The following is a 12794-nucleotide window of genomic DNA, read 5'->3' on the forward strand; positions in this document are numbered from 1 at the left end:
AAATAAAAAGGGAGGAGGGGTTGCATTATACATCCATAATATATACACTGGTTCTGAGGTCCAGATGGAAGTAAGAGCCAGACCAGTTGAAAGTCTCTGGGTAAAGAGAAAAGGGGAAAAATAAGGGTGATGTCATGGCAGGGGTCTACTACAGTCCACTTAATCAGGAAAAGGAGGTGGATGAGGCATTTCTAGAACAAAAAACAGAAATGTCCAAAACACAAGAACTGGTAGTAATGGAGGCTTTAATCACCCGGGCATCTATTGGAAAAGTAATACGGCAGAATACAAAATTTTTAGTAAGTTCTTGGAATGTATCAGGGACAACCTTTTATTTCAGAAAGTGAAGGAAGTAACCATGGGAACAGACATTTTAGATTTGATTCTGACCAACAGGGAGGAATTGATAGTGAATCTGAAGGCAGAAGGCAATTTGGGTGAAAGTGACCATGAAGCGATAGATCTCATGATTATAGGGAAGGAAAGGAGTGAGAAGCAGAAAAATAACAAAGGACTTAGAAAAAAGCAAACTTAGAGAACTGGTAGGTATGTGGGGGGGGGAGCAGTAGATGTGATATATTATTTTAATAAGTCTTTTGACACAGTCCCATAGGACATTCTCATAAGCAAATTAGGGAAATAAGGTCTAAATAAAATTATGATAAGATGGATGCACAACTGGTTGAGAGACCCTACTCAATGAGTAGGTTTGCTACTCAATGGTTTGCTATTAAACTGGGAGAGAATATCTAGTGGGGTCCTACAGGGATCAGTCCTGGGTCTGGTACTACACAATATTTTCATTAATGACTTGGATAATGGAGTGGAGAATATGCTTATAAAATCTGCAGATGACGCTAAACTGGGAGGGTTTTACAAGCACTTTGAAGGACAGGATTCGAATCCAAAATGACCTTGACAAATTAGAGAATTTGTCTGAAATCAACAAGATGAAATTCAATAAAAACAAGTGCAAAGTACTTCATTTAGGAAGGAAAAATGCACAACTACAAAATGGGGAATAACTGGCTAGATGGTAGTTCTACTGAAAAGGTTTGGGGGTGATGGATCACAAACTGAATATGAGACAACAATATGATGTAGTTGTAAAAAAGGCTAATATAATATATAACTGTTCCCAGAGAGTAGTTATCAGTGGTTCACAGTTAAGTTGGAAGGGCATATCAAGTGGGGTGCCACAGGAATCAGTTCTGGATCCAGTTCTGTTCAATATCTTTATCAATGATTTAGATAATGGCATAGAGAGTACACTTATAACATTTGTGGACGAGACCAAGCTGGGAGGAGTTTGCTAGTGCTTTGGAGGACAAGATTAAAATTCAAAATGATTTGGATAAACTGGAGAAATGATCTGAAGCAAATAGGAAGAAATTCAATAAGGACAAATGCAATGTACTCCACTTAGGAAGGAACAATCAGTTGCACACATACAAAATGGGAAATGACTGCCTAGGAAGGAGTACTGCAGAAAGGGATGTAGGGGCCATAGTGGATCACAAGCTAAATATGAGTCACCAGTGTAACACTGTTGCAAAAAAAAAGCAAACATCATTCTGGGATGTACTAGCAGGAGTGTTATAAGCAAGACACGATAAGTAATTGTTCTGCTCTACTCCACATTGATTAGATCTCAATTGGAGTAGTGTGTCCAGTTCTGGGTGCCACATTTCAGGAAAGATATGGACAAATTGGAGAAAGTCCAGAGAAGAGCAACAAAAATGATTAAAGGTCTAGAAAACATGACCTATGAGGGAAGAATGAAAAAACTGGGTTTGTTTAGTCTGGAGACGAGAAGCCTGAGAGGGAACATATCAGTTTTCAAGTACATAAAACGTTGTTGCAAGGAAGAGAGAGATAAATTGTTCTTCTTAACTGCTGAGGATAGGACAAGAAGCAAGGGGCTTAAATTGTAGCAAGGGAGGTTTAAGTAGAACATTAGGCAAAACTTCTTCACTATCAGGGTAGTTAAGCGCTATATATAATATTCCCAACCCCCATCTCCTAATTATGACTACAGCAGTCACAAAATACATATAACTTAGCAATACTATACATATTCCTGAGCAGTATGTATTGCAACATTATTTGTGTCCATATAAGTAATTTCCATTTTCTTAGATTCTCCCATACACTGTTCTGAAGCAGGTTTAAAGGCAGCTGTCAGATTCTCAAATACATAACACAGTGCATATTTCTATGACCTACAGTGTGGATCTGATGGCAGAATTTGGCCATAAGTCTGATTCTTGGAATATTTATGACAACTCTTAATTTCTTTAAGAGCAATTTTAAAAGACACTATACAGTACTTACATTTAGCCCAGAATTTAAATTTTGTGAAAACAAGTTTTTTTAAAATCTTAGACCAATATAAATGTTTCATTGGTTTACAAAATAATAATGAAAGATGTTATTTTAAATGAAATACATCCTCTTCCAGTGTTTGAAACCACTGCAGTATTAAGATCCTGAAAGTGAAGCTGGCTTAGCTGATTTTCATTGTCCAAGTGGGAGAAACTAAAACAATTAAACAAAGACCTAAAATAACAACAACTGAATTGGATTTTAAAATTCTATCTCTCAAGGCACTCTTAGTAAATTGGTAAAGAAATTTGTTTGCAATGTGAATTTTAACTTGACAGTGTCCCTTTACGTGGATGGCACAATTAATAGATTTCTGGACAATGCCTACACTGCTTTTGTGATAGTGGTCGAAGTAAACATACGCATTTGGATATGCCTCTGGAGTTTTTGTGTGTTTGTGCGGAGACATTGATCTCCATGCTTGGCATTTCTTTCCTGAGACAGTCATCGAAGCTGTGCCACGGTAACTCAGGCCAGTGCCTCGAAAGCAATCCTCAATGACTGGACCCTGGTGAAGCACAATTGCATCTGTAATGAACAATAAAAAGCAGTGCTTTAAAGGTGAATTTTACTTTGATAAACAAGCACAGAAAAAACAAAACAAACAAATAAAAGCAATAAACAAACAAGTCAGAGTGATTAGCCTGCCTGTCACAGATACCTTCTTATGACAAGATCTCATTCAGAAGGGGCATTTTAATGGGTTACCTTCATGAGTCAGATGCTGTTCCTTAGATGCAATCTCAGTTTCAATTTTGTGTTTATGGGCATACTTGGATTAGAGAATCACAAAGTTCAGAATTCAGAGTAGCAGCCGTGTTAGTCTGTATTCGCAAAAAGAAAAGGAGTACTTGTGACACCTTAGAGACTAACAAATTTATTTGAGCATAAGCTTTCGTGAGCTACAGCTCACTTCATCGGATGCATTCGGTCTCCCCACTGTATTTTCCACTGATTGCATCCGATGAAGTGAGCTTTAGCTCACGAAAGCTTATGCTCAAATAAATTTGTTAGTCTCTAAGGTGCCACAAGTACTCCTTTTCTTTTTGTGAAAGTTCAGAATGTGGATCCAAAGTTGTGCTTTTATATCAGATGTATTTCTAGTGACCTTGCATTGGGATGATTTCCCTTTGTTTGTACTGAAAGAGTTTGGGGTTGTTAGTTAGGATATGTAAACAGGTGGAAATGTTGGTTTGGATTTTTCAGGGGTTGGAGTTTGGAGGCTGATGTTTTCTCTTAAATTATTGCAGCTTCTATTGATTTGTTATCGATGGACACACATCTGGTGTATCTACGCATACTTGATGGTGCCAAGCAATTTGGGTAACTGGGATCCTACTGTACTTGTATCATTTGAAGGGCTGGTTGAAATTTTTGAGCCCAAAATTTTCTCACCAAAAAATTGAGTTTTGTCCAAAACAATAATTTTTAACAGAGAAATGTCATTTTAACCATTTTTTAAAACAATTGCAATGAGAAATTTTGAAACAAAAGGAAAATTTTCATTTCAGTTTTCAAAAATGGAATATTTATTGAATTTTTAATTACTATGTTTTTCTGCTTTATCTCCATTTTTTTTCTTTCCTTGCCATTGAATGCAATCGATTAATGCTTTCTAGGGTTTTATTTTTCATTTTTTCCTGTTTTTTAACTTTTTCCACACTTTTAAATCTTCTCTGATGTTAGAAAAGATACTAAGTTCAAAAGGAAAAATGAAGCTCCGTAAGCCCACTGCTCAGTAACTTTTCCAAAGCCAAGGCAGTCAGCGGAACAATATGATGTAAAACCTTTCTTCCTCACACTGCACTTTCCCACCAGACTTAAATCCTACCCTCAACAGGTTCAACCTTCCTCTAATGTTCAGATGTGGTTTGCAGTGTTCAGATCAACACATTAATAAAAATATGAATAAACAATGATTTATTTGCAATTGGTACAAAAAAAGAATGACTGTCTCCCACTATTCCTTCAACTTCCATATCACAGGTGCATCCACTCTCCTTACCAGTGTTTTCTGCATCTGTCTCATCACAGCTGGGTATGTTACAGTATTCCCATCGTGTTGTGCTGTTGGTGGTATAACACCATGGCTTGATCTCACCGTCAGGGTTTCTACAGTAGTTTTCTTCTAAAGCCCTGAAGTAAAAGCACTGTGTGAAAATTAGCTTCTCGTGGAAATCTGATAATGGCCGAGAACAAGGGGGTGGGGAATGTTTCCTCACCTGTTTATTATTGTATTTATTGTGAGTCACTACTTCAGCAAAATGTTGCTCAGTAATTACATTTATCCATAATAAAGACAAATTACTGCAATGCATTATTGTTGTGAGTCCGGTCAGCATTCTAGGTAAGAGAGGTCCACATGCTAAGAATATGAGCAGCTTTTCTGATGCTTATGTAACCCCAGGTGAGTATTACAGGTTCCCCTCTATGTTGATCCACAGAGGATATGAGTTGTTACAAACCCAAGTTTTACAGCCTCGACTCTTCAGCTCAAACTGTAGCTGCTCCTGCTTTTAGCTCTGGAGGTCCCTGGTATGTTGGCAAAGATAGCAGTGATCACATTGAACTGGAGACTTAACGCATGTGCTGCTATAGATGGAGTTTAAGAGCCAAGGCTCTATAGCTGGAGGCTGTAACACATCGTATCCTCTGCGGATCAGCACAGAGGAGAATCTGTAACACATGTTCACCAGTGGATCACACTTGTGCTTCCTTCACTTGTGACAGGACACCAATAGTAGTGCAGATAAAGCACATTGCGGAACAGTATCATCACTGGGAAAAATAATTTTTCTAACACTCTTATTCTACATGGAAGCACCTGGGTATGGAATACAGTAAAGGATAGATGTGAGAGGGGAAAGGAAGAATAGGAAGACCACGAATGCCAGAGCGGAAGATGCAAGTACATAAGAATAAGAGATGAAGAGGAGGAACACAGGAAAAATCAAAGAGCAGGATCAAGTGAAGAAATTAAAGAAGAATAATGAGAGAGCTGAAATAATATGGAAAAAGGAGAACTTAGCAATATGGTTGGACAAAAATTGTGCCAACCTCAATATTATGTCTACATCATCATGAAATGACTGTGTTCCTTGGTACTTCCAGCAGGCACCAAATAATGAAGAGGTTTTACATACTTGCAGGGATAGCTCTCTGGAGTCCTGGCATGTTTGTGGGGAAACTGAGCATTCCAACGTTGACAAGTGTTTCCTGACACAGTGACACCTATCTTGCCACGATAATCCTCTCCGTTTCCTGACAGGCACTGACGTCCTGGGCCAGGAAGTGGTGGTGGTGTAGCTATACCAGAAAAGGAAAAGAATATAAACAGTGCCTTCAAGATATGTCAGCTTAACTTTGCATAACTCAGCTTAACTTTGCATAATGTGGAACATGCACTTTTTGTTTCTATACTGGTGAGGTTTCTGAAGGCTATGGCAGGACATAAGCCAAAGCACAGAAAAAACATTCCTTCTTGACTCATCTCACTTGGATTTTAAGTTGCCATAAAATTTTCAAAAGGAATCAAACTTTCCAAAGAATGAATTCTGTTCTATGCCAAACCCTCTGAAACATCTGGCGGCAACATGACCACATTTAAACCATCCATCCTTTCCTCCGCCCTAGCTGTCTCACCACAATGGAGGTGAGAAAAGTGAGGTGAGGGAGTAAGACTAGGTGAGTCTGAGAGGTAGGATGGAAGAGCAGAGATTGTTAGGACAGGAGGTAGTGAGGATGAGGCCCTGTGAGATGTTGTAAAGAGAAGCATCACAGCAGGGTGTGGGGCCTTTGGAGCAAAACACAAATCTGGAGGGGGAAGATTTAATGGGAAGAGCGAGTCTTGGAACAAGGAGCCTGAGATGGTCTGGCAGCAAAAGGAGAATGCTGAAGAAAGGAAGATGGTTAGAACTACTCAGGTACTTATGCAATAAGCATTAAGAAAGGCAGGTGTCTATTAGCCACAGCCCACAAGTATTCCAAGGAGAACCAGAGCACTGGGAACCTCAAAGGCGTAAATGAGCTACCATTGGGTTGTGAGTCCACATTTATTTATTTGGTTTTGTTTTTTAACTTGAAGATGAAAAGGAACATACATTTTGACTGTACATATAATTTCCCGATGGAAGAATAATAAGGTTCTAAAAGGTCAACATGTTCCATAAAACTAGTTAAAGTTCTAAACTCAGTATCAGTGATCTTACACTTTCTCAACCCATTCCTTACTGTAGAGAAACCTGTCAAATATTCACCCTCCATCAATAAATATGTGTTTTAATTGATCTCTATCCAGCAAATATGTGCTTCTTCATAAAGCAGTGAGCAAAGCATATACTTGAGAAGACTAGGACTGATGACATAAATATAAGCCTGCTCCTCAAAGTGCAATTCTGGTCTGAAAATGGCATAGTGGTGCACCATATTTATTGTCTCTGTGATTTGCATGTCAAATGTGCTCAGTTTAATGGATTTTTTTAACTGCTAGCCCTGAGCTCAGAGGTCTTGTCTTCACTAGGAAAAAAGATGTGTTCTTAACTTGAGTTATCTAACATAGGATAAAATCCTAGTGATGGCAACACAGTTTGTAGTTTTCACATGCGTTAACAGGCCACAGTAAATCCTAGGCTTCCCCACAGTTTTCCTTGACCTGCAAACTCTTGTGAAAACTACAAACTGCCTTGACTTCACTAGGATTTGACCTCCTGTTAGTTAACTTGAGGTTTTTTTTAAAAAACCCTTTTTTCCCTAGTGAAGATGCATCCTGAGACTCAATCTGAGTTATTTCCCTCTAGAGATAACATCAGTAATAAAATTTCTGCAGGGCAAATTTGAGTTTCAGAGACAACTGTGCAAATTATGCACTCAGTAAACCTACTCAGCCCCATCACCCTCAATGCACTTACACAGGTTTAAATGAGTAGAACTTAGTAAACGATTCTATTAATGATGCACTTTCCCTGGTACAGAAGGCTCTTCTTGGAATATTTGTTGATGGATTCCACCCTCCAGCCTCACCCCCAACTTTTCCCTACATTTTGGTTCTAGCGTCTACCTGTTGCAACTGCCTGCCATGATAGCTAGCTTGGGTTCCACAATCTCCATAAGTAACACTTACTGCAACGTGGAATGTTACAAAATTCCCAGCGTTTCGTGGGGTTGGTAGTGAAACACCAGGGCCGAGGCTCGCCATCAGGATTACGGCAGTAATTCATCCTCAGATTCTTCTCTGGAAAGCTGAAAATTAGAAGTTTAAATTAAGAAGCTAATTCACTAATGGCTGACAGTATGAATTGCCCCTTCTGGGGCACAAGGGGCTTTTTTGGACACTGATACTGGGCTAAAGAATGAAATATAAATTACATAGGAAAAACTATATTAAAAGAACAGTAAGGTTCCAAAGTCAACACTCAAAAAGTTAGGAAATGCCAGAATTAAGGTTACCTGTGCAACCTCCATTTGGGCCCCTTGTTCATATGCACTATGGTAGTTCTGCCTAACATCATGCAGAAAGACTATTGCAGACCAGCAATAAGAGTCGCAGTCCAGTTTCTTACCCATAAAAGAACATCCTTTCTCTTCTTGCAACCCACAGCCTCATTCATTGTCCATTCTGTGCACTGAATGAGACAGGGGTCTTGTACAGCAAATGGCATGTGATCATTTAATTAAATACTGTGCCATGATGCATGCACACAAGGAGGCAGAACATTCTTAAACTTACGTATGTGCTTAAGAGCTTTGCTGGACTGGGGCCTAAAGGAATTACTAGACCCTTCTCTAACAGCGAGCTATTTTTAAAAGGAGATATTGCTTTGTTTGGCCGTTTCCTAAGTAGCTCGCCTTTATGCAATGTATCATACTACAAAATTTTAAAAATCTGAATATATTTGCTGTAAATTGAAATTGCTCATGTGATCCACTGTGTTGTGCTCTGCTCTCAGTGACCTATGTCTAGTTTTCCATTTTCCTTTTCCCCTCAACATTTTGGACCAGTTGGTGTGATTAGCTCTTCCTGATTGCACATGTGTAGGAGAAGGTACAGGACGCTTGCCTCCCAGCTGACTGCTCAGGATCTAGACATAATCACTATCTCTCTATTCCCTGAACACAAACACTGTCAGGGTCAGCAGAGACAGTGGTGGTGAAGGGAGAGGGTGAAGAGAACTGGTTTAGCATGAGGGAGGGAAGAAGATAAAAGAGAGAGAAAGAAATCAAGCATTTGCCCCAGGGGATCAAACCTTTGCTCTGACTACTCCTGTACTAATCTCAGTTCTTCAGAGGAAGGGAATCCCCAAACCACCACCCAGGCAATTTGTTCAATACTGTGACGTTGCAGGAGATATTCCTTCCTGGCAGGTCAGCTTAAAGTTGTGAAGCATATAAATCTGTTTCTCTGGTTTCCATTTTTTTAAGATCTCAGAGCAGAAAACTTTCATAATATTACCTCATCTTTCTTCTGATATTCTGTAAGCTTGTCTGTTTCAATATGTGTTTATTAGAGACTGTCTTTAACAAAAGGGGGAGGGTGACTTTAAAATGTTACTGTCTTTCAGATTCAACCTCTTACTTGTTCATTCTGATTCATAAGACAAGAATGAAGGGCCACCTGAGGAGGTTTCATGTCACCAGCTGTTATGTTCTATACATCAGCTGAGAATGGGGAGCACTAAAAAGATCTTAAAAGTTTCAGATAAATATGGCCAAGCATTCAAGTTTTGCAAGGTGGTTATTATAGGTTTTATGAATGGCAGCATAGTCCAGTGGATAAGACACTGGCCTGAGAGTTGAGACCTGGGTTCTACTTCTGCTCTGCTACTGAGCTGTTATGTGACCTTGGGCAAGCCACTTAGGACCTGATAGTCAGAGGTGCTCAGCCCTGACAACTCCAGTCATTGGGACTCTGGATGTCGAGCATCTCTGAAATCTCTGCCCTTATATTATAGGTGTTATTTGTTTGTTTTGCTATTGGTATTGTTGTAGCACCTCGGAGCCCTAGTAATGGACCAGGACCCCAATATGCTAGGCTCTGCACAAAGAACATCCCAAGGAGCTTACAATTTACATATAAGACAAGAGACAACAAGTGGAAAAGGACAGGCAGGGGAAACACAGTAAAACAATGAGACATAAAAAAAACCCTCAGTTTCCCCATCCATAAAATGAGGTCTATGATGCTTAGCAATGTAAAGTAATTTGAGATCTATAGATGAAAAGTTGCATGTACATGTTAGGTATTATTATTATTAATTATTATCAGAACCAAACCTCAGAGCCTTCTGAGGTTCTTCAGTCACTACAATTTTCCCTAGCTTGAATTTCAGATAACTTGGAGTGGCCTCCAAAGAAACAGAAAGAAAAGAGAAAGGATTGTTGATTTACCTTTTTCCATTGCACTGAGAGGTAGCAGATCAGCCCTGTTGTTGCCCTGGACCAAAACAGAACTTTTTGCCTCCCCAGCCCTCTCTTTTTAAGGGAAGGATGTTAAAAACACACACACACACACTCCCAAAGGCTGCCGATGGTATTAGTATGGCAAACAAGCAAAACGTCAAGTACATGCAAAAATGTATTGGCTCAAATGGCCAAGGGAGAGGTTGGCCACCAAAAAACATGATCAAGTATTATCAACATGAAACTGGAAAATTACTATGAAAAATAATCTAACCATCTTTTTTCCCTTCTGGCTCCAGACCCCAGGGGCTATTTCCCTGGTCTTTGGTCCATCTAGCTGATCAGTTATTTTATTACTGGTTATGACTTACTTTGAAGGGATGTACCCATGCGAGTGAGGCTTCTGAGAATCCCAGTGCTGGCACTCCATCCCAGACTCGGTTTGGGAGATTTTGCCGTGGTAGTTTTCGCCACTGCAATGCATACACTCTTCTGTATGGGCAAGCAGGAGTGAAAACAAAGAAAAAATCAAGAACAGCACTGGTCCGGAAACTTTCCCTTTGGACTTGCCATCAGCTCAAGAGACCAATTAGAAGACAAAACTAGAGTGAAGGACTATTCTAAAATGGCAAGCGTCTTTCTACTGGTGGGTGACTTCACCTACTTAAATACCTTTATTTTATTTGGCTTATTGGTTACACTATAGTGTATCTTTTTAAATAAAAACAATGAAAATTACAATTAAAAAACTATGATATGACAAGAAGATTCCTAAGGAGCTGTTAGGATGTATATATTACTGTCGAAACTTCCTTTGCAACGTAGCTTCCTTTAAAGAGTAATGACTTGGATAATGACAGGTTTCAGAGTAACAGCCGTGTTAGTCTGTATTCGCAAAAAGAAAAGGAGTACTTGTGGCATCTTAGAGACTAACCAATTTATTTGAGCATAAGCTTTCGTGAGCTACAGCTCACTTCATAGGATGCATACTGTGGAAAATACAGAAGATGTTTTTATACACACGGACCATGAAAAAAATGGGTGTTTATCACTTCAATTTTCATGGTCCGTGTGTATAAAAACATCTTCTGTATTTTCCACAGTATGCATCCGATGAAGTGAGCTGTAGCTCACGAAAGCTTATGCTCAAATAAACACCCATATTTTCATGGTCCGTGTGTATAAAAACATCTTCTGTATTTTCCACAGTATGCATCCGATGAAGTGAGCTGTAGCTCACGAAAGCTTACGCTCAAATAAATTGGTTAGTTTCTAAGGTGCCACAAGTACTCCTTGACTTGGATAATGAAGACTCTGGTTCCATGGGATGTAATATGATGACACTAAACAGCTAACATTCTCCCACTACTCTCAACAATCAGACCATGGCGAGGCCAACCCTCTGGATTGATGTTCATTTGATTTCCTGAACATAATCCATTAAGTTTCATAGATTCGACTTTGAAATCAGAAGGGACCATCAAGATCATCTAGTCTGACCGCCTGCCCATTGCCAGCCACAGAACCTCATCCACTCACTGCTGTAATAGATTCCTAACCTCCAGCTGAGTTACTGAAGTCCTCGAATCATGGTTTAAAGACTTCAAGTTACAGAGAATCACCATTTTCTCTAGTTTAAACCTGCAAGTTACTTGTGCCCCATGCAGCAGAGGAAGTCCCACCTGGGTTCAGTAGGTAATAGCCATATTAACTACCACAAAAATGGGCCAGGTCCTCAGATTTTGATGTCCTTCGATATATTATGGTGGGATCGGTCTGATGATTAAAAATAGGATGTGATACTAATGCAGTACAATAATATTAACCAAGAAAAGATGTCCTCCTCTGTCATTGTCAAAAGGATATGTCCTCTGGAACACATGTACTTGTATGTTGACCTTAGGGAACTGTTCTAATACCACTGAGGCTACCCAAAAGAACAACAAGGGGCTTGATCCTGCAAGTCACTTGAATAAAGACTACTCACCTGAGGAAGTTTTTTGCAGCTTCTGGATTCAAGTTTGCTGGCATGGTCTCAAATGAAGAGATAATGGGGTCAGGGAGCTAATATTTTCCATACTTTGAAAAAAAAGCACTTGCACAATTTAACATACTTAGAGATATGGTGATGTAAAAAGATCTTTGGTGTGTGTATCCTGACCTTCACATTCTTGGATGTTACAGTAATCAAATCTGGTATCAGGATCTGTTGTGTAACACCAGGGTCCTTTTTCATCCTCATCAGGATTTCTGCAGTAGTTTGCCTCTAATCCTGCAAGGGGACTGTTGTCAGGTGTATAACTGAAATAAAATAAAAATGCCATTACAGCGAAAGTGAAATGTCCTAATTTCTCAGGTGATTTTGGACTCTAGTCATACACATGAAAGGCCAAGGAAATAGATGCTCCCTTTGGTTGCCCAGAGTTGAAATCCTTATCTGAAGAGTATTCTGTGGCTGTCATTAGTAGCCTCTTCATAGCTACTGGATGTCAGTTCTTTGATGACTCTGGAGAAAAGCCAACAGCTTCATATCTACAGTTTGTAGGAAATATGACAGCCTCATAGACCCAGAATGCTCTTTTACACTTGCAACGGATTGTTGCTGTTGGACTGCCAGGGTCTGAGCTCCATCAATAACTGCCTGCTGTGTTTTTCTAACACACATAGTTAAAAAGAGCAATATTTCATACAGAACACTTTCCTGGGGAACGCAAAAAAGGGCATTAACTAAATACGAGAGTTGTCAACAACTTGCATGTGATACTAACACATCCTGTGTGAATGGGAGGTTAACAGTTCAATCTTGTTGACGGCTTCTCATTTAATGCCATAAAATACTGTCATGGAAACATGCAAGGGGGTCTCCAATAAGATGATGTAACTTCTATCTCCTTTGCCACTTTTAGCACTCATTGAAATGAACAGGTGAAATCCTAGCCCCATTGAAGTCAGTGGAAGTTTTGCCATTGACTTCAACGGAGCCAGGATTTCATCCAATGAATGTTTTGCTTGCT

The 12794-nt window shown here is 39.5% G+C and overlaps 1 protein-coding gene across 1 annotated transcript in view; it reads right to left on the minus strand.

Moving 5' to 3' along the window:
- PLG (plasminogen) overlaps nucleotides 1-12794 on the minus strand; it is a 69789-nt gene that overhangs the window by 33599 nt on the left and 23396 nt on the right. The window contains exons 5-10 of the mRNA XM_075126847.1: nucleotides 11942-12081; nucleotides 10152-10272; nucleotides 7505-7623; nucleotides 5529-5691; nucleotides 4391-4521; nucleotides 2748-2913 (exon numbers count right to left, since the gene is read on the minus strand). Coding sequence (XP_074982948.1) covers nucleotides 2748-2913; nucleotides 4391-4521; nucleotides 5529-5691; nucleotides 7505-7623; nucleotides 10152-10272; nucleotides 11942-12081 — 840 coding nt within the window. The remainder of the gene's footprint in view (nucleotides 1-2747; nucleotides 2914-4390; nucleotides 4522-5528; nucleotides 5692-7504; nucleotides 7624-10151; nucleotides 10273-11941; nucleotides 12082-12794) is intronic.

Source organism: Caretta caretta, chromosome 3 (assembly GCF_965140235.1).
Source record: "Caretta caretta isolate rCarCar2 chromosome 3, rCarCar1.hap1, whole genome shotgun sequence".
Classification (NCBI taxonomy): domain Eukaryota; kingdom Metazoa; phylum Chordata; order Testudines; family Cheloniidae; genus Caretta; species Caretta caretta.